The 23,917-nt window shown below is 32.1% G+C and overlaps 1 protein-coding gene across 2 annotated transcripts in view; it reads left to right on the top strand.

The window, feature by feature from the left end:
• LOC118201578 (uncharacterized) overlaps window positions 1-21,422 on the top strand; it is a 40,398-nt gene extending 18,976 nt beyond the window's left edge. For both annotated transcript variants that reach the window (XM_085808688.1, XM_085808687.1), the window contains exon 3: window positions 20,966-21,422. In XM_085808688.1, coding sequence (XP_085664814.1) covers window positions 20,966-21,334 — 369 coding nt within the window. In that variant the 3' untranslated portion in view covers window positions 21,335-21,422. The remainder of the gene's footprint in view (window positions 1-20,965) is intronic.
• The last annotated feature ends 2,495 nt before the right edge of the window (window positions 21,423-23,917 follow it).

Raw genomic sequence — 23,917 nt, 5'->3', positions numbered from 1 at the left:
TCTTTAGATATATATGTATTGCCAGGCAATTTTTTTATGATATTATGGGAATCTTTGAATTCAAAAGTGTTCTTTCTTCCATTTTGTTGTTTTATCTTTTTCTACAAAATAGTCAGTTTGATTACAAGGAATGTCTTTTGTAGAGTCTCACTCTTTTTCTGATTCGGCCTGGTGATCACTAAATATTTTCCAGTAATTGACAAAATAACAGATGATCTTCTTAATAAAACATAAATTTTATTTTTAGTTTAGGGAGATAGGAAATTTGAATAAAGTTCTTTGGTGGCAAAATTTTCGTACCACTACTAGCTGGTAAAACTTCAGAATTCTCATTTTAAACAATTTCTTACGTTCCTGAGCAATGGTTACATCATACAAATATGGCATTGCCACTTCAATAATAAATATATATGTAATGTTTTCAGTTATTCCAACACATCGTGGGCGAATGGTGAGGTTATTCCATTACACGTTCTGGCAGATGGTTAACAAAGCTGGGGTGATTGAAACACGGAGTAAAATGACGACTCAGGACTTTTCACTTTTAACAGCAAGCATATCTTTATTTTAATTTATAGCAGATGACTTTTTCCAGATGAAGTTAATCAAATAACTTATTCAGTAATTGAACTATTAGATACGACTGACTTTAAACTTTAATACATCATAACGTTCTAACAAAGAAAGAGGAGCATAGCGGAAGCGTTAGCAGGACGAAGGCGAGAAGGCATCTGTCTAGGAGAACTTATGACTCAGCATTTATATGAATGGTTATGTAACAGAGTAGCTTCTAGAAAAATGTAGAAAACTTATGACGCAGCATTTATATGAAGAGGTTATGTAATAGGTGTGAATGTTCTAGCAGGTACTGGGTTAGGGGACGATCCTGAATTGCATAAAATTAATTAAAGGTTGCTGGTTTGCAAAGAGCAAAGCCATCGTATTTTTTTTTATTTTACATCTTCTCCCCCCCCCCCCGTCAAAAAGAGAGGCCGGGGTGAGAAAAGCATTAGTACAGGAGTGAAGCAAAAGTATGAGAAAAGACATGAAAACATCCAGAACATAGCGTACAAGCTTTAACTATGGCCTATCATAGTTCATGACTTTCTCATATAAAATTTTGACTTTATAGCTTATGAAATTTTGAACATTAAAACAATGAGTTATAAATAAATATACAATATATGACTAATTTTAAGACTATAACATAATAAATATGGAATACTGATAAATAAATAAGTTATAATTGCAAAAGTCCTCAACTTTGTTAAAAATGTCCATTTTGTGTTTTTATTTTGTTTTATTTATTTATTTATTTATTTTTTGAAAGTCCTTTTCATAAAAAAAAGTTCGCATAGAATGAAAATATCTGGTAAAATCTCTAAATGCCAGATAGTCCACAAATATGATGCATGTTGATAGTTCACAAATATGATGCATTTTTTCCTCTCATCGTAAAGATTGACATGTTTTACACTTCAATACAAAATATTATACTTATTCAAAAAACAATTCAATATAAATAATATAATTATACACTAGAACATGAACACTTTGACTTTAAAACTATGGCATGTCCTCGCCAACAGATCAGCGTGATTAGTTGCTGATGGTTGGGGGGGTGCTATGTACAAATATCGAAAAACCTCCGTTGCCTAATAGAAGGTAACTGGTTTTTGGCATTGTACATTACCTCAAAGTGGTGTTAGAAAAATAAAAGATCATATAAAATCAAAATTATAAGACGGATAACTTGTATAATCAAGTTAAAGTCTTTTTTATAATGTTGTAAATTAGAAACAAATATTATCCTACAATAAGAAAATTTTCGCTACAAAATAATTCAAATTATGTGAAAGATATAAAAGGTCAAGATCGGGAGAATAATTTGTCATAGTCGGGAAAATAACTTGTCATAGTTAGGGTTTAAGTCTAAATCAGGTATTAAAGTTCATAATCAGGAAAATGTTTAAAAGAGAATTTAAAAAAATTAATTTTAATTTTGAACAGAGATAGGAATTCTACTATTTCTGACAGTTAACTTAAACTCACTTGCTGGATTAAAAGGTCTTAATCTAGTTGAATGAACAATTTCTGATTTCTTTTTAGTTAAAGGATTAGGTTTATCTATTTCATAAGTAACTTCCGAATATTGTTTTAAAATTTTATAAGGTCCTGAGAATGGAGGAGATAATTTACGTGTATTAGGGTATTGAAATTCTTCATACATTACTAAATCACCAATTTTAAAATTACTAGGTTTAAAATGAATATCATATCTTTCTTTATTTACATTATGATAATCATCAGATCTCTTTTGAGCTATTTTTCTGGCTTCTTCTATTGACGGATACAGTTCTTGATTTTGAATTAAGGAATCATAAGGTAATTTTCCATACATTAAATATGATGGAGGGAATTTTGTTACAGAATGAGGGGTATTATTATACTCTTCAGTTACTTGGGGTAATAATTTTGTCCACGCTATATTACCGTGATAAGAATTTAGTTTGCATTTTAATCTAGTTATAATAGTTTGATTAACACGTTCAATTTTACCATTAGTTTGGGGTCTATTTGCAGTAGTTAGCAATTGTTTTACATTATGATTCCTTAAAAAGTGCTTAAATTTTGAAGATGTAAAAGCAGCGTTCCTATCACTTAAAATCTTTTTAGGGACCTGAATTTGGAAAATTTGTTTTAAGCAATTTATATAAGTATCTGTAGTTACACTTTTGGAAGCAAAAGTCCAGATATATCTAGTTGCATGATCAATAATTATGTGAATATACTTTTTGGTAGAATTATAATAATTTAAACCACCTACAGTATCAATAGATTTCAAAAGGTTCACTAACTGATGGTAAATTTTGCATTAAACCAAATTTCTTTTGTTTACTTTTCTTATTAAACTGACATACTTCACAATGTTTACAATAATTTCTAACATCTTGAACAATTCCTGGCCAATAATATTGTGGAGATAACAAATTTAGCATAGATGATACACCAATATGACCAAATTGTATATGGGCCTTTTCAAGTAATTTCGTACGTAGAGACATGGGTATCACAATTTTGTACAATCCCTGTTTTTTAATAGTTAAGACATCATTCATTTTCCTATACTTAGTATTACAAACATTATCTAAATTTTTATATTCTTTTATTTCTTCTAATGATAATAAATTAACTTGCAATCTTAAATGTTGACACATAGGATTTCTAGAGAGCATGTCAGCTTCAACATTAGTAGATCCCTTTTTATATTTTATATCAAAATCATACATAGATAATTTTAAAGACCACCTAAATAGACGACCAGTAGGGTGTTTTATATTTTTAAGCCAAACTAAAGCAGCATGATCAGTATGTACAGTAAAATGGTTACCATGTAAATAATAATAAAATTTATCAATTGCATCAATAATAGATAAACATTCCAGCTCAGTAATGGCATAATTTTGTTCATAAGATCTTAATTTTCTAGAATGAAAAGCAATTGGATGTAAACTACCATCAGGATGTTCTTGTTTTAAAACAGCACCAACAGCTTCTTTGGACGCATCAACAAATACATGACAGGGATAATTAGGATTAAACAAAGTTAAAATAGGTCTAGAAATCAATGCATCTTTTAATTTTTGAAAAGCTTTTTGACATTCATCAGTCCAATTATAAGGAGTATCTTTCTTAAGTAAATTTGTTAATGGGGCTCTAATTTTAGTATAATTTTGAATAAATTTATGATAAACATTAATACTTCCTAAAAATCTTTGTAATTCTTTGATATTTTTAGGGGGTTGCAATTTCTTAGTAACCTCTATATTTGCATTACTGGGCTGGTATTTACCTGCTTGAATTTCATATCCTAGAAAATTTATTTTTTCTTTAGCAAAATTACATTTAGATTGTTTTAATTTTATATTCTCTTTCTCACATATATCAAATATTATTTTAAGATGATTTAAATGTTCATCAAAATTTGGAGAGAATACTATAATATCATCAAAATAATTTAAAACAAATTGAATCTGATATTTGTTTAAAATTTGTCTAAGAGCTCGTTGGAAAACAGCTGGGGAATTTTTCCAACCAAAAGGTAATCTAGTAAACTCATACAGCCCAAAATTTGTAGTGAATGCTAATTTTTCAGTATCCTTTTCATTTAATTTTATATGCCAATAGCCTGATGCTAAATCCAATGTAGAAAAGATTTTTGCATTTGTTAATTGATCTAATACAGCATCAATTCTAGGAATAGGTTCAGAATCAGTTTTAGTAATTTGGTTAAGCTTCCTGAAATCAATACACAATCTACTTCTGGACTGCTCGTCTCGCTTATAAGCTAAAGTTACAGGAGCAGCATAAGGACTATAAGAAGGTTTAATAATTCCAGCTTTTAACAATTCATCTATTTGTTTTTTAATTTCACTATTATCTTTAGGAGATGCTCTATATGGTCTATAGGCTATTGGTAATTCAGAAGTTAATATAACTCTGGGAGGTTCAACCCTTATACAACCAACATCATATTTACTTTTTGCAAATATATGGTTATAATCATTCAACAATTTCTGTAATTTACTATCAGAATTTTTACTATTTTCAAAATAATTACCACAGTTTTTAGAACTAAGATCATTTTTACATACAAAATTTTCGCTATTATCAAAATATTTACTAGATTGTTCAGCACTGATATCATTTTTACATACATAATTATTTTGGAAAAACTTGTCTACTTTAACATTTTTACTTACCTGTTTTCCAAGCTGATACACTTCATAATTATGAAAATTCAATTCTAATTTAAATAATGAAACACATGGTGATGAAAGCAATAAATAATTCAAATTTGAATCTACTACATAAAATATCACACTATTTTCTATTTTACCTACTTTACACTTTACTTTGATTATTTTCTCTATATGGACTTGACTAGATATTGAAAATATTTTATCATGGGATTTCATTGAAATTTCTCTAAATTTATTACCAATTTTATTAAAAATTTTTAACGGTAAAACGTTAATTTGCGATCCTGTATCAATAATACTGGGAATTTTTTCCTGTCCAATTTGGACATTCACTTTAAAGTAATATCATTTTTTAACTTCTCTTTTAGGAACCGTGTTATAATTAATAGCAGGTAATTGTGGATATCGAATTGGCCGATACGCATACTGTAGAGGTCGGTATTGCACTTGTTGATAATTAAAAGGTCTCACACTACGAAAACTTTGATAAGGAGTGGCTTGCACTGGTCTGGGATAATAGCACTTCGGAACAGTTTGCCTTGGAGAAACAAATTGGTAATTACTATTTTCTAGACCATCTAATGGCATCTTAACTGGAAACAGTTTCCTAGCAAGAGTAATCCAGTCTTTCGGTGTGTCTATTTTTTGTACTGTTAACAGCATTCTTTGAGGCTCAGGAAGTCCTTCCGTAAGTGCTTCCACCATTGTGGAATCTGTTACTTTCAAGCTGGCTCCTAATTTCAATTTATTACGAAAATAAACATCAATATTATTAAATTTCTCGTATTTTAAAGACACAAAATCACTAAAAGTAACAGATTCCGATGTTGAAAAGTATGTCTCGAAAATAGCCTTTATGTTGTCCCAGTCTTTATCTAAACAATCACGTAAATAGAGGGCTAAAGCCTCTCCTCTAATACACTCTGAGAAAACAAATTTCTTTTCCTTTTCTGGAATGTTCTTTGCGGCACATTTCTCTTCAAGCAATAGAAGATATTTGTCTATTGGAAAATTTGTACTTGTGGCATCAAAAATAGGAAATTGGAATTTTATTGTATCCACAATAGCTACGGATTCTTTCTTCTCAGTTGACATTTTTGCCGTTTTTGAGCGTGTTAACATTCCAATCACAAAATCTTGAATTTAAGACTTCGCATACACATCAATTTGAACACTAAATAAATCACTTTAGAAGCACTTGATAAAACGCATAACTTTGGAGCCGAAGTAAAACACTTAAGCACCGCCGGAAAAGAAGCAAAAGCATAAGACGATCACACACTGTCCTTGACCCACTGTTGAATTTAGAAGCGCGTTAGAAATAAATACAGGAGCTTTTTTCCCACGTAGAGGATACATCCTGTCGACTAATTAATAACTGTAATGTTTTCAGTTATTCCAACACATCGTGGGCGAATGGTGAGGCTATTCCATTACACGTTCTGGCAGATGGTTAACGAAGCTGGGGTGATTGAAACACGGAGTAAAATGACGACTCAGGACTTTTCACTTTTAACAGCAAGCATATCTTTATTTTAATTTATAGAAGATGACTTTTTCCAGATGAAGTTAATCAAATAACTTATTCAGTAATTGAACTATTAGATACGACTGACTTTAAACTTTAATACATCATAACGTTCTAACAAAGAAAGAGGAGCATAGCGGAAGCGTTAGCAGGACGAAGGCGAGAAGGCATCTGTCTAGGAGAACTTATGACTCAGCATTTATATGAATGGTTATGTAACAGAGTAGCTTCTAGAAAAATGTAGAAAACTTATGACGCAGCATTTATATGAAGAGGTTATGTAATAGGCGTGAATGTTCTAGCAGGTACTGGGTTAGGGGACGATCCTGAATTGCATAGGTTGCTGGTTCGCAAAGAGCAAAGCCATCGTATTTTTTTTTTATTTTACATATATTTATTTGTTAAATAACAAAATATTACAAGATCTTCATTATCTGAATCTTGTAAGAAAGTCCACCTCTGAAAAGATGTTTGGAAACTTATAAGAAATGATGTTCCACAGATTTATCTTAAATGGACCTAATTCAATGCTATATACATTAGTGCAATTTAGAATATGAAAAAGCAATATTCTCATTTCTATTTATGAAATAACCAATGCTGTTGACAAATTAATGTGTACCCTAGGATAATTCCAGTTCCAGAATATCATTGAAATTATTTCTTCTTATAACAGATGTGGGAAAAACCCTGATGAAATTAAACATGACAACATCATTTTCTTCTGAATAATGCAGCCATACGTATGAAAAAGGCAGGTGAAACACTTCTCAAAATGTTGTATCTGAAATGAGTCGTAAACGCTTTGCATGAAAAGTTCATGAATTGTTGTCAGACGTTGACAAACCTATTTTTATTCTAAGAAAGATATTTTTAAATCTATGTTATAGTGAGAGTCTTTGGAGAGACTGCAGCTAATATATTAGTTTTGACATGGTCAAGTGAGAACATATCATCTATTGTATATAAATATCTATCTAAGTAATCATCTATTGTATATAAACACCTAGCATCCTCTGAAAAGTAATTTCTAAAAATGCATTAAAAATATATCAAATTTTTAAGCATGAAAACTGACTTAATTCTTATTATTTTAGGTAAAAATAACAGAAATAAAAATGCGGCCCAAGTTAATCATACTGTTTTAGGATCCCTGTGGTTCTACAGTGGATGGACAAAAATATGGAAACACCTTGTGAAATGCATGTTTGAAAAGAAAGATTGATTTTAATGAAATATGTAGGTGGCGCTGGCGTTTTTGACTACTGATGCCACCTATACAACTTCGTAAATGTGCTACACAGTTCAGTTGTTGTCGGTGTACCGTTATGTGAGGTTGTCATTGCATTATGTCAGAGTTAATAGACTTCGAACGTGGGCAAATTGTTGGAGCACGTATGGTAGGTGCTTCCGTAAGCAAGGTAGCCGAGGTGTTTAGTGTTTCAAGAGGTACTGTATCGAAGATTTATTCCGCATATTTGAAAAGCGGAAAAACATCATCTGCTAAATAACAGCGCGGACGAAAGTGTGTCCTGAGTGATCGTCACAGACGATCATTAAGGGCAATTGTGACGAAAAATAAGAAGACCACAGCTGCAAAAATTGAAATGAATGTTGTGTTACCGAACCCTGTGAGTACCAAAACAATTAGAAGGGAGCTTCATAAACAGGGAATTGCTGGCCGTGCTGCAAATGAGAAGCCACTCATCAATGATGCTAATGCCCGTAACAGGAAAGGGTGGTGTTTAAGTCATAAAGCCTGGACTATAGAGCAGTGGAAGCGAGTAATATGGTTTGACGAGTCTTCTTTCACATTGTTTCCCACTTCTGGCCGAGTTTACGTCTGGAGAACGCCATCTCAGGCCTATAATACAGACTGCTTGTTGCCAAGAGTGAAACATGGCGAGGGTTCTGTTATGGTTTGGGCAGCCATATCGTAGTTCTCTGCTAGCCCCATGATAACTGTGTCAGGGCACATGACTGTCAAAACTTATGTGAACATTTTGGCCGATCAAGTTCATCCCATGGTACAAACTTTGTTCCCCGATGGTGATGGTGTCTTCCAAGACGACAAAGCCCCTGTTCACACAGCTCACATTGTCCAGGACTGGTTTTCTGAGCACGAGGATGAATTGTCCCATCTCCCCTGGCCACCACAGTCACCAGACCTGAATATTATCGAACCTTTGTGGTCTACATTGGAATGGAAAGTGCGTTCTCGTTATCCACCGCCAACATCATTATCTGAACTTGCCACCGTTTTGCAGGAAGAATGGTATAATATTCCCTTGGCAAACATACAGGAACTGTATTTATCCATTCCGAGAAGACTGCAAGCTGTTTTGGATGCTAACGGGTTTCCTACACCATATTAAGCAAAGAAACATGTTTTTTTAAAGCTGTTTCCATATTTTTGTTCAACCCCTGTACGTGTTTAAAGACTTAAAAATTACGTAAGAACACAGCCATACTATTCTAAAAAGCCGTGTTATATTCCTTCCCCCTTGGTTTTCACCACCTCACCCGGTAGTGACGCACCGCTAGCCAGCGGCAAAACGGAGCTCCGAACAGACGAGAAATATTATCTAAGAGCGAACCAAGTTGCTACCTCCGACAAACCAATTCGCTGGGTTACCAGCTTTGAACTTTTATCGCCATTTTTGGCAATGTTTACATTTACCGGATGCTTCCCTAGAATGTACTACATTCTTGAATTAAACATTTCAGTTTTAGGTGTGAATTCAATCAGGTGATTGTCAATGAAAGTGAACTTGCAGTGATGAAGATACAATACAGAGTTCATATAACCAAAATTACTTGTTTACTGCTCATAAAAAAAAAAGCCCGTGTTTCGTTTACTGTATATCGTAATGTTGCCAAATCCTATGTGTATACTAGGAGTAAGCCGTTGTGCACTTTCCTATGTGCTTCTTAATCAGTGGCAAAAAATGAGTGTCATGCTTGAATAAAAACAAGGTAAGAGGAATGGTTGCTGCTTCCAAACATGCAAATTCTTAGAGTTGGTCTAAACCAGGGGTTCTCAACCGGTAGTACACAAGAGAAAAAATAGGTGGTACGCAAAGAAGCAAAGTATTTTTGCAGAAAGTGCAGAATTACCCACTGCTTTGCACATTAAGAATTGCACTAACTTGGTATCCATGTATGCATCGTCCTATTTTCACTTAAAAAATATCCCACAGTTGCACAAAAATGACATTGCACACTCCCTTGTTTTTATCCATGTACACATCAACCTATTTTCACTTGAAAAGCCAAAGAAAATTGACAAAAATCCAATTCTTCTTACTCTTGTAAAAAGTGCCAAACAAATAAGTGGACAATCCTGCACTTTACCCATATTTTTAACTATTAAATACAAAAATTAAAACCCCAACATTATGATTGAGTTTTTCTCTAACACTCGTAAATTTAGGCGATCTGAGCTTTGTTCAAGAGTGGTGGTGTAGTAGTATTTTCTAGTGATGGTACGAAAGGTTATGTTAAAAGTGTATTTGGCTAATCTTTGTAATATGGTAACAGGTAGTTTGGTGACATTTTGGTAAGGCGATAAAGGTTACTAGCTAGGACTTTAGCAGTGTACATGGATAAAGTCAAGAGTGTGCGCAATGCCATTTTTGTGCAATTCTGGGATTTTTTTTTAAGTGAAAATAGGTCGACGTGTACATGGATAAAATAGGTCGACGTGTACATGGATACAGTGTATGTGAATTATTAAAAATGCGGCAAGCAGTTTGCGATTGTGCACTTTCTCCCAATTTTGCCTCTAATCTTCGTCTTGATGAAGCACTTTTGTTTCATAAAAGTTCTATCATAAGCGTAATTCGGCTAGCAGATTGTTGGAAAAAAATGTTGAGTAAAAAAAAAACATGCCTTTACTTTGTGAAAACAAAATGGCATCCGAAACAAAACTAGCAGGTTGCTGTAGCAGGGTTGGTCGCCAAATTTTTGCCAAAAAATTGCCAAGTTACCATAATCCAAAGATTAACCGTATATTTTTATGGTACTCCTTGTCAAGACCTGGTGATTTTTGGCAGTACATGGATACTAAATTTGTGCAAGTCTTTGACTTGTTATTTTGGCTTGCTTAGCAGCGTTTTTTGGCGGTGCTACACAAAGCCAAAATATCAAGACAAAGAATTGCACAAACTCGGTATCCATGTACACATCGACCTATTTTCACTTAAAAAAATTCCCAGAATTGCACAAAAATGGCATTGCGCACTCCCTTGACTTTATCCATGTACATATCGACATATTTTCACTTAAAAAAATCAGAGAATTGCACAAACTAGGCTTTGTGCACTCCCTTGTCCATGTACACAGCCATATATTTTTACTTGAGAAGTCAAAGGAGCACCCAATATGGAAGCATTTCCACAGAGAACCCGGTAAAGGTAAACATCGCCGACTTTGGTGGTAATAGTTCAAACTGGTAACCCAGCGGATTTATCCTGTTCGCTTGTTCGAAGTTTGCAACCATTCCTCTTGCGTTCATTTTGTTGAATTATCACTTGTTGAATTGTTGTCATTGTTCACATTTGCAGATTTATATTATTCTTCTCTTATTTATTATTATTTTTTCTGAATTTTTTAACAACGAATAGATAGAAATATTTTCGTAGATAGATGCCGGTTCTCGGTTTGGGATGAAAGGAAGAAAATGGGGCGAATGCTAATTTGTAACACGGCTGTTCACGCTGTGTTCTTAATTAATAACAGCTCTTAAGAACCATGAGGTTTCCAACCTCTAAAATAATTTGCTTCCGTAGGCTGCAAAAATGTGCATTTTAAATAATTAAGTAATGCTTTTATTTTTATTACAGTCAAAAGTCGTTAATCCGGACTCGTCGAGACTTCGTCGATTCCGGATTATCGATTTTTCCGGATTATAGATCATCAGTTTAAATCTGGTAAGATGGCATGCAGAAATTATAAAATTAAAAATATGAAACCGTAATTTATGAAATAAAGAACAATTGTGATATAAAGGGTATCAAAATTTACAAAAAAAAGCTTAGTATTTATTTGTTTACTTTATTAAACATTTCTTTCAATGAAAGTTGTTTAAGTTGTTTCGTTTTTTACATGATAATACATTCTCTTTAATTCTATAAAGAGACATAATTTCTTGTTCAGTTACAAAGTTTCGCTGTTCAAGTCCTATAATTGCTGTGTCGAGAATACCGACTAATTTGTCAATCGAAATTTTTTTGTTTTCAATAACCTCTGTCACTTTCTTCGCTATCGGAAGGAATTATAATGACGAGGAATTTGATTTAAATCATATCAAAGACGGAGTACATCGAGATAAAATGCTACATTTAGTAAGGAATTATAAGCCAAATAAAATAAAAACATCTGCTCTGAAGATAAGGATAGTGCTGACAGATCAACTTCCAATTCATTGCGCGCCGCGGCATTAAAGATAAACAAAGTTTAGATAAACAGACGTTAAAGTTTAGGTAAACAAAGGATATGCCATTAATCCATTTTTTACAGCAATTCCACTTTTTGTTTAATGGACTTCGAAACATACTTTCGCTTTGTAGATCCTTTACATATAAGTAAATATATATCAGAAATTCTATTTGACATAATTGAAAGTTCAAGCTTATTTTTATAAAATTGCGCTAACAGTCTGCAAAAAATAATAAGCCGAATCCAATTCGAAGATTAAGGAACAACGGAATCTGCAACATTAACTGAATTAGATAATTTTAGCTTAGCTTATACCGTCCTTTATACATTAAACGTGCATTCGTAAACGTATTTTGTGCACACGCATATTCGCAGCCGTAAAGGTCTTACGAGCATGTGTCAACGAGACGCATGCGCAGAAAGTTTGTAGCTTTGAGGTCCGGATTATGGGTGTCCGAATTAACAACTTTTGACTGTATTAGTTATTGTCATCTAAAATTATGAGAATAAATCAATTTTGATGGCGTAAAATTTTAACAAGATAATATATTGTTAATGCTTTTCTAACAATAACCTTTCAGAGGATGGCAGGTGTGACATAAATAGATGATTAAATTGAAATAAAAATATCATTGATTATCTGAGATCACAGAATAGCTTGATGCATCACCATGGTCATCAAAATTAGCAAACCACTGCTGGTGTAAGGAATATATTGTTTTCTGTGTTAACTGGAATTTAAGACAAATTTTTTTCGTTTATCACGTTTAACCGGTTAATTTCAGTACATTAATATTAATTTATATTTTTAAATGAATTTTTATTTCCATTATAAATGATTATATATTGTCTTATGCTTAATATATTCTTTTCTGTGCTAACTTGAATTTAATACAAATTTATTTTTGTATATCACATTTAACCAGTTAGTTTTACATATACATGCTTATTATCTGTGAATTTTTACTACCGTATGCTTAATATATTGTTTTGTCTGCTAACTTGAATTTACATGCACTAAAAATCATGTTTACTAAATATTACGTTTATGGCTCGGCTCATCACCGATGTAACATGAGCTTGGCGAGTAAAAATGCAACGGGGTCTCTGTGGATGAAAACCCCCCAATTCTACACTAGAGTCAAATAAAATGCATAATCTCAATAAACTACATTTTAAACCAATCAATCAAATAACAAAAAAGGATTATGCATTAACATTAGGCATTTAAGCATTACACAAAGCAAATATCCACTTACCTCTGTGACACACAAAATTTCTTAACAGCATCCGAAAACTTACTAAAATTATCTGAACTAGAATCTGTATATCAGCGTCGCCACATATATTCACAAAAATAAGAGTAAAAAATATCCTATGTATTCCGAACTGTCACGAAAATGGCTACTAAGTAAACCTTCATTTATGCACCAGCCAATTAATGCACTTTCCCCCTTTCGTTCCAAATCATACAGAAACTTCAAAAAATTCTTACTACATTCACCCATTCTACCATCTAAACAATGAAATAAGCAATGTATTTCCTAACCACACACACCACAAAAGGCCTTATAAAACATCCCATGATTCAAAATTTCCCAGAATAATGCAAACGATTAAGTCATAATAGGGTTTCCATAACATTCAGCTACTCAGATTACCATAAATGAAACAACAACTTGGCTATAAATGAAACAACTTGGCGATAAATGAAACAACTTCGTGATAATACAAAAGGTTCTCTAAAATCAACTCTAACCAAGGTTTTAAGTTTTTGTTCAGATGATACACGTTAGTCAAAAGGTTGAGAACCACTGATGTAGACTATTATCGCTATTTTTGGCAGTGCCTTCGAGTTCTTTCCAGAAATGCTTTCAAAACAATTTAGAAATTAGTCTTTCTCTTTTAATATGTTTTCTGAAAATCTGCTTAAATGCATTTCTTACAAGGTAAAAGCCTAGTATGCACAAATAATACAAAACTTGCATCGTAACAAAACAAAAATAATTTTTAACATACGTCACAACAAGTACAAAACATTCACATACAATATGTCATAAATAGCATTTTTCTTCTAGCTTCAAGTTAAAAAAAAATTTCCCCTTTAATCCTTTCGCCGTCCTCTCCTGTCCGCGAAAATGTTTCCCCAGCGGCCGTCTGTTTCTCGTAGCGTGTAATGTTGTTTTCTCTGTACATCATAACTTTCCATACATGACTTTCATAGTGGATGAGTGTCAATGAATATTAAGTAAAATTATAAGCAAAGAAAGCATAATGGAAAAATAATAACTAATAAAAATAGTAACTGCTTTCTAACAGCAGGATAATTTGGTAACATCTGATCTAGGCGGTCCACTCCTCCCATTTTGTTGTTGTAATCTTTTATAATTATTGGGTTTTTTATTCTTTTCTGTGTTCCAACATTAATCATCGAGTTATGGACTGTACTCATCAAATGTATGTCTTTCTTGTCTTTCGAATTCACAACCTCATTTTTTCTCTTTTTCTGCTGAGTAGACGCTGAAGCCATCTCTCATCGTCTTGTATCTTATGTAAAAGGGCACGAATATTCATAAAACCCGAAGCAAATTCAATTAGAAATAGAATGTCTGATTAGTGCTATCCTCTAGGAGGTATTAGAACAAAGAAAAATAAACAAGTTAACATTTAAAAAGCATTTTAAATGTTTAAAAGTTTTAAAATGTAGAACGCTTGAGGCACGTTACGGCCGCCCTGTGAAAATTCAACTTGAACTCGCTAGACGCGTTACGGACGACGAAGAGGTTAAATATTGATCATCCATTATACTGCACATCATAAAAAACATGCAATCAAGACTAAAAATGTCCTCATAAATCAATAGAACTAAAGTAATTCATGCCCTAAAACTAAAATGCCAGCTTTCATATACTAGGATTAAACCAGAAAAGAAAAAATACAATCCCCAAAAATTGTTGTTAAAAAGTAGTTTAAAAACTAAAGTCATTCTCATGCTTACAGGTGTAAAATAGCTATACAATTTACAACTTAAAAATAAATAAAGCAGTAACTCATTTTTACCTTTAGGGTTAAAAAAAAAACCTTCCCAAACCTAAAACCTCGCCCAAACCATTAATACACAATGTAAACTTTATCGCCTCCTGAATTTTGCCAAATCTCGTGTGTACCATATACTAGGATTAAAACCCTTACAGTTTCTATTGATGTTCAGTTTTTTAGTCCAAAGGGACAATTTGCTCAGAAGGACTATTAATTTCGTTTTTGCATTTTGCATTGGTTCACTATAAATATTGGTTCACTTTTCAAATTGTTGCCACCAAATATTAGGCTCCTGTATCATATTTAAAGAAATTACATAATGAAGAATCTGCATAAATGTATGTATTTTCTTTCACTGTGGTAAAACAATGGTACCTAGAGCAATCAACTTTTGAATATCATGATCTTCCTTCAAATATGGGCATCTGGAAGCCTTAATTTGCAATTTGTTTTACTATCGATATCATATTTTGTAACACTAATAAATTTTTGATTAACACTTCGACAATTTCAAAATGAGCAATGGCAACACTGTACCGGGGGGGGGACATTTTTAACTCCAGCGTGTCTGTGTATTAGAAATTCTTCAGATAAGCTCATTTTAAAATTATTTTGCGATATTGCTATTGAATTGAATTTTATGCTTTAAATGGAGAGTATGATATACAATAAATAAAGGTAACACACAAAATGTTTGAAACCCCTTTGGGCATAAGGTAAAATCTGAGAGCTTTCAAATTTTTTTAAAATTTTCTTAAATTATTTTTACTCTATTAGCTGGAAATTCACAGCATGAAAGGCAAAATGTTGTGTACTGTATACCAGGATTAAACCAAGATTTCTTATGTAAAACAGCATCAGTGGTGTCAAAATGAGTAAATTATCAGAATTCAAGAATGCAACAGTGGATTGAGAATAATTTATTGTGCTGTTTTCTTCATGCAATATTATGTTTATAGCATTCTTTTTGCTGAAAGAGCTGTTGGGAATTTTTTATTTTGTTAAAATTATTAAACATAATAAGATCATCTACCTATGTATGAGCTTAGTAAATTAAATCTTTTTGCTGTAAAATTTTTTAAAATGTAAATTCTTTAATAAATAACAATAGTTTACAAAGAATTAAATGTGCGAGCTCCCATTGAGATTCTTCTTACTTGCTTAAAAAGTGGATTTTGAAATTTAATGTAGTTATTAAAAATAATGCAATTAAGGAAGGTTTTCCATCTTATTATAAACTCTAGAACTATCAACACAGCAGAAATTTCAGGTAGATCAAGTAGGCTAGTATAGATTTCTTCAAATGGATAAAAAGTTTACGAGTTTTTAAATTCATAGCAGTTGACATTTTGTATGTTGATAGACTGAATGGTATTGTTGATGATCCAGCAATAATTTTGTTCTGTATTGCAAATATTGTAGATCAATTTACAAATCTAAATTGAAATGAAAATATATATATGTCTATATACCATCCTATAATATAGTTACCTATATTATGTTTATAGTATAGTTAACTCCTATAATATAGTTAATTTTTATGGAATTTAGGAAGAGCATAAAGGTTAGTAAATATCTTAGATTTATAGAGATTTTGATTTTTTTATGAAATGCTATAATTCTGTTAATGATTGAGGTTTCTGTAGTGTTTGCAAGATGGAAACTATTGGCCTTATAAAGTTGTGTCCTAGTAATTGCTTTGTAGAAAAATGTTTCATATATTGCTAAAATTATTATTACCTTTGTCAGTTTTGGTGAACGTAAATTGTTTAAATTTTTTTTTTATTTCAAAGAAATTGAGATCATTTTAAACTACTTTTAAACATTATTAGTTTCTGTTTTGTTTTGATTTGCTGAAGGAGATTTATCTTTCTATCTTATAAATTTGTATTATTGGGCAAAAAAACCTGATAGCCAGCTGTTGGGTGTTTATAGCCAGGAAGAAAGCTTTACACATGTTGAAAGTTCAAGAGAAATTGAATTTATGAAACCATGGATTCAGAAAATAATTTTAATGAAAATTCTTCATTTAGTGTTTTTGCAAGAGAGTCTGTATTTACAAAGGGTTCGTACGGTCCTTAAAAGTCCTTAATTTTTTCAAAAATGATTTTTGGTCCTTAAAAGTCCTTAATTTTGGCCAAAATGAATAAACGGTCCTTAATTTTGCTCATTTGACATTTCTTATCATTTCTAATGATTGCCATTCTAAGTGTGAATTACGATTTCTCATGAATATGGAATTACGGCTCTTAACCAATCTGTTGGCGGATTTGCGTTGCAAACGATTAAAAAATCAATTAGCTACCCGAACGAAAGTATCGGTGTCTGATTGGCTATTCACCCAATCTTTCGAAACAGGTGTTATCCATACATTTAGGCAGACTGTTACGAAAGCGTGAAGCCGGAAGTTCTTTAAGAGGCGAAAGTGATGATGAAGGTGCTCGAGAAAAAAAAAGGGGCGGGGGAGATTCTGAAAATATTTGCCAAAATCAGAGCAATTCCAACCTGGAAGGCCACAACGCCAATAGGAACGAGATGCCTGGAAAGTGCATTTTCAATAAACTGTGGCTTCATCAAGCTGACTACAAAGACTGGATATTGATGGATGGCAATCCTTAAATGTGGTCTTTGTCTGAAACAAATTGAAATTTCTAGAATGGGAAAGTCAGCGCTGAAAATTCACATGAAAATTAAGTTTCGTTTTATCATTTCAATTTGTTTTTACACGGTTTTGCTTAGCTTAATTTCTGTGTTTGCTTCAATTAAGCCATAAATTAATTTTTTATCACCTTCTACGGAGTTTATTCTCTTTTGCACATACTATATGTATGGGATATCGGGATTATGAGTTTATTTCTGCAGAGGGTCTGTTATCGATTTCGCGGGAAATCTGTTGGCTCCATTTCGATTTTAGGTCGCCAAGGGCAAATTCGGTAACGCTAGCCGAGAAAAAGTGAAGTTCGAAAATGCGTTTTGAAGCTTCAATAGACAATTAAGTATTTGGTTTAAACCTATGTTGTTGATAGTAATGCATAATTTTTGCTAATGGCGATACAATTATTAGTTGAAAATAACTAATTAAAAATTTTTTAATATTTTTAAAGCTGAAAACAACGTATTTTAGACTGTGTCGAAAGTAAATTTAGTACAGTACAAAGTCCGTAATCCGGACTCGTCGGGACTTCAGCGATTCCTGATTAGAGGTTTTTCCGGATTATAGATCATCAATTTAAATCTGGTAAGATGGCTTGCAGAAATTATAAAATTAAAAATATAAAATCCTAATTTGTGAAATAAAGAGCAATTATGAGCTAAAGGGTATCAAAATTTACAAAAAAAAGTTAATATTTATTTGTTTACTTTATTAAACATTTCTTTCAACGTGCGCATGCGTAAAGCATACATTACGCATAGTCGAAATTAGAAAATTGCAACCAAAAAACTATTTGTGTATTCGTGATATTTATAATGACGAGGAATTTGATTTAAATCATATCAAAGATTGAGTACATCGAGATGAAATACTACATTTAGTAAGGAATTATAAGCCGAATAAAATAATAACATTTGCCCTGAAGATGAGGATTGTGCTGACAGATCAACTTCCAGTTCATTGCGCGCCGCGACGTTCGCCCCCAAAGCATGTTTGATGGACATAGAAACATGCTTTCGCTTTGTAGATCCTTTGGCAGCTCCAGAATCGGAATTCTTTTTGACATAATCGAAAGTTCAAGCTTACTTTTATAAAATTGCTCTAACAGTCTGCAAAAAATAATAAGCCGGATCCAATTAGAAGATTAAGATTAGATAATTTTAGCTTAGCTTATACCGTCCGTTATACATTAAATGCGCGTGCGTAAACGCATGCGCAGAAAGTTTGTAGCTTTGAGGTCCGGATTATAGATGATTCCGGATTATGGACATCCGGATTAAAGACTTTTGACTGTATATGTTTTGTTTTAATTTGATCTAATTTGTCAATGATAGTCCATTTATTATTTATCATATGCTATGTGTAATGATTAATTACTTAGATTTAGTTTGTTAACATATTATTAAATATTAGATTTAGTTTGTTAACATATTATAATTAAATAAAGTAAACTGGATTTTCTCACTTAGTTTGTCAATGTATGTTGTCATTTTTATTTTCTTATTTCAAAGAATTAAATAAACAGCATTAAGAAATTGTAAAATTCTTTAGTGTTATTTCCAAACACTTGCTATATTTGCCCATTTTTTATGTAAATATGAATGTAATGTTTGGTGAATACTAAATTGTTTTTATTCCTTAGAAGTATAATCAATAAACTTTCAACTAATATCTCCTAAATTGCAATCTTTTTTCCTCCAAAAAAATTGTTATCATTCCAAAGGAATGTGTAGAATTTCATAAGTATTGCATCTTCTATATTGTATGCAGTGTTTCCCATTATTTAGTAACAATTAAATAATTGTTTGCATTTTTGACTTCTTTGTTTTCCCCTTCTCTTACCTTCTATTGCTATTAATTTTTTCATCGGAATATTTAGCAGTAATTTCTGAAAAAAAAAAAAAATAGAAATACAGTCAAAAGTCTAATCCGAACTGATCTATAATCCGAACCTCAAAGCTACAAACTTTCTGCGCATGCGTAAACGCATAATGCATTTACGCATGTGCATAATATGTTTGCGCATGCGCATATGCGTTTAATGTATAACAGACGGTATAAGCTAAGCTAAAATTATCTAATTATCTATTTCAGTTCTTAATCTTCTAATTGGATCCAGCTTATAATTTTTTTGCAGACTGTTAGAGCAATTTTATAAAAGTAAGCTTGAACTTTCGATTATGTCAAAAAGAATTTCCGATTCTGGAGCTGCCAAAGGATCTACAAAGTGAAAGCATGTTTCGATGTCCATCAAACAAAAAGTGGAATTGCTGCAAAAAATGGATAAAGGCATACCCTATATTTCTCTAACCATTCCGAAATCTGCACGCTGCTCTGCAAGGGGGGTTGACGTCACGGCGCGCAATGAACTGGAAGTTGATCTATCAGCACTATCCTTATCTTCAGGGCAGACATTTTTATTTTATTCTTCTTATAATTCCTTACTAAATGTAGTATTTCATCTCGATGTACTCCATCTTTGATATGATTTAAATCAAATTCCTTGTCATTATAAATATAACAAATACACATCAAATAGTTTTCTGGTTGCAATTTTCTAATTTTGACTATGTGTAATGTATGCTTTATGCATGCGCACGTTATAGATTATCAATTTAAATCTGGTAAGATGGCATGCAGAAATTATACAATTAAAAATATGAAACCTTAATTTATGAAATAAAGAGCAATTATGCTCTAAAGAGTATGAAAATTTACAAAAAAAAGTCTTAATATTTATTTGTTTACTTTATTAAACATTTCTTTCAATGTAAGTTGTTCAATTAAGTTCAATTAAGTTGCTTCATTTTTTTTGTGCGAAACGTGCATGCATAAACATTAAACGTGCATGCGTAAAGCATACAAAAAATGTCTGTGGCTTTGAGGTCCGGATTATAGATCATTCTGGATAATCGACGCCCGGATTACAGACTTTGTGCTGTATTATATATTTATTTTAAATGCATGGAACCATAGTATTTTACATTTAATTTAACCATAATGTTTTATATAGAATTTAACTGTGGTTGTGTTCTTATTTTTGCTGTTCTGTAAATCCGCAGGAACATATTTGATTGTTCTTTAGCTGGCTTAGTAAGTTAAGAAATAAAGATTATACTATGTTATTTTCTTTAATAACTCAGAATTATTAACAAATGGTTTTACATTAAAAAGCAATTGACTGCATTAATAATTCCCCCAAAATTCGGTAGAACAGCAGATATTTACACAGATTTTAGTTATGCGTAAATTTGATTTTAAGTAGCGATTTCCCCATTGCCAAAGTTAGGTCATATGCATATATATAATACCTATAACATTCATGCAAAGTTATAATATCTGTTAATTTATCATATTGTCTAAACATTAATACATTAATTAATGCATTTATTAATGCATGTTTAATAATCAATAGGTACTATATTTTTATTAAATATTTGGCATAAACCAGAATCATGACTGGCTTTGATTATAATGTTATGTGTCTTGCTAATGTTATAGAATTTGTAATAATTCTAATTTTTAATTTTGTTTATCTTTCAGAAATATTTTGCTAGTAATAATGATGACCATCCTGAACGCGGTCTTTATTTAGACCCTACCGTCCGTAGAGTAGATTTAAATACAGTTCCGTTGAACGGAACTGAATTCATTATTAAATCAAAGATGGAAGAAGAAGCTATGCGCCGCAACAATGAGGGTGAACATGAAGCTGATAATGAAGGTCAGGCTGAAAATGGCAATCGGGAGATTGAAGGTGCTGTTGAAGATCTCTTAGAACTCCTGAAAGATTGTGGTGTCCCTTTTTACCCTGCTGACGATGAGGATGAGGATGAGGATGAGGATGATGATGAAGATGAAGAAGAAGAAGAAGATGAAGTTCAATATTTCGCACAAACTTTTTCTATTTAATTTTTCTTTTGATTAATGAAAGTTTTTAATGTATTGTGAAACTTTTCTTATTTTTTTATTAAAGTGAATAAAGTTTTTTTCTTTAGAACTGTTTGCATTGTTATGAAATGAAATAAAATGTTAATTTTGTGTATGAAAAGTATGTGTTTGCTAACACAGAGTAAAAGCTGTATGTCAGAATAGCTGTTATCTCTCATTCCTCATTAAATATTTTTGTCTCAAAATATAAAAATCGTTCTTTGGTCAAATGCCACTAATAGAATAAATACTATTCGATAAACAGCATTCAGAGAGTTTTAAAATTGGATGAAATTATCTTTTCTTTGTAAAAGGAAGCTTTACATGCATCAGAGTACTTTTAAAAACGTTGACTAGTTAAAGGATAAATAACATCAATTTATCCTTCAACTAGTCTACGTTTTTAAAAGTACTCTGATGCATGTAAAGCTTCCTTTTACAGTTGTTTATCCTTTTACAGATGTTTATCTTTAAATCCCAAGTTTATCTCAAGCAAATGACCAAAATCCATCCTGCTTTTAACAAACTTGCCCTAATGGGGTTATCACATCTAGCAGTGCAATAGTAAACTTTTGAGAAATGAGATTGTGGTAGCATTGGGTTAAAACAAGAGATCCTACAAAAACAGCTCCACTGAAAGCGACGTCTTGCCTCCCGGCATGAGATAATTTGAGACTTTGCTGAAAAAGTTTGAAGTGCGTGTTCTGTGTAGTAGCAGTATCAACCTGAGTAAATTTTTGCTTTCGAAAAATAATGGGATGTTTTGAATATGGTGACATCTGTGGTATTGATGTCTTGGATGACAAAAATAAAAGCCGATTTTATTAAAGAAGTACAAAAATTCCATATTTGTGGGATGTCAAGCATCGATATTACACAAGAAAGAATCTTAGTCTACTGTGATGAAATAGGACTGCTAAAGCAGAGATGGATGGAATATGCTGGAAACTTAAGATACGGTAAGTAAAAAATGTATATATGTGTTGTTTTAATAGTGAAACTATGAAAATGATTAAAAAAGTGTTTATATACTGATTCAGTTTTTGATCATAGAAATTTCAGCTTGAACAAACAGTTATTTTTTAATTTTGATAATTTTTGTATGAATTATTTGGCACCAAATGTTTATTTTTATTACAAATATTATATATTATACATTTCAAACTTATGGATTATTATGCATAATTGAAAACATTTGTCAATATGTATAATTATAACATTCATTAATATGTATCTTATTCAATACATTAACCCTTTGTGACGAACCTGCACTTTTCCATGGCGGCCCGAAGGGCAAGCACAAAACATCCGGTGGTTCAGTTTTTCTAATGTTATTTATTATCGTTATATTTACAACTGTCCTATTGTTAGACGGACTACCTTCACAGAAATCATGTTGCCTAATCAAACGACATTTCGTTTCTACTTACGTGCATTACGGTACTGCCAAGCAGCGCCCTCTACTTCTCTCTTTACAACACTCCCCACCTGTGAACTCTTAAGTTCACACAAACCGAATACAAAATAAACCAGTATTTCTAAATCAAACACAACATTTGAATACTATATAAACTACATCAAATTACAAATAACAATTAAGTAATGTTTAAACACGTTAAATCAACTTATAAAGTAATTACTAAATAAGAAACATTATACTAAATCAAAATTCCCAATAATTATATAAACTAAACTACATTTAGCAACAATCAATAAAGATACTCAGAAGATGACATAAGTGTAAACAATAAATCAGATTATTACACTGAACTCTTTACTACTAATTATGCACTTCAAGGTTGTACAGCAATTGTACTGGTCTCTTTAGATTACCTGTTTGAGTTTTTATTAGACAAGAGCGAACCTGACCATCTCTGCCAGGATAAGTTCCTATTATCTTACCTAGTGTCCACAAATTCCTAGGTAAACGATCATCATGTACAAGGACTACGTCATTAACATTAAACTGACCGGACACTAGTAGGTGGACATAAATTCACAGATCTTAAAGAAAGCAAGTAATCCTTCCTCCACCTATTCCAAAAATGGTTTAACAAGGTTTGTTGATGTTTATACCTTTTGATCAAGGAATGTCTAGACCCAATCAAGTCTTTGCACACTCTTGTAACTGGAAGAGAAAGTAAACGTTTACCAATTAAAAAATGAGCAGGAGTTAGCGGTGAGGGTTCTGAAGGGTCATTGTACACATACGTTATGGGTCTTGAATTAATTATAGCTTCGATTTCTACGAAGACTGTTTCTAGCTCATTCAAACAGAGACTAGAACGTCCAACTATTTTCCTTAAACAAGTTTTAATCGTTTTAAAATGCCTTTCCCAGAACCCTCCCCACCATGCTCCTTTTTCCACAATAAACTTCCATGTTATACCGTAGGAAGAAAACAAATTTTGTACAGATGGTTGTTGAATACACTTCCAAATTTTTCGCAACTCGAGATCAGCACATTTGAATGTCTTGGCATTGTCCGAATATATCGTTGAGCACAATCCACGACGAGAAATAAACCTGCGAAACGCAAGCATGAAATTCTCCACGCTCATTGTC

This window comes from Stegodyphus dumicola, chromosome X1, assembly GCF_044657685.1.
Source record: "Stegodyphus dumicola isolate Sdum_Otavi_A_Nest chromosome X1, ASM4465768v1".
Lineage (NCBI taxonomy): Eukaryota > Metazoa > Arthropoda > Arachnida > Araneae > Eresidae > Stegodyphus > Stegodyphus dumicola.
Note: the sequence above shows the minus strand (reverse complement) of the source record. Positions and strands in the feature narration are given on the sequence as shown.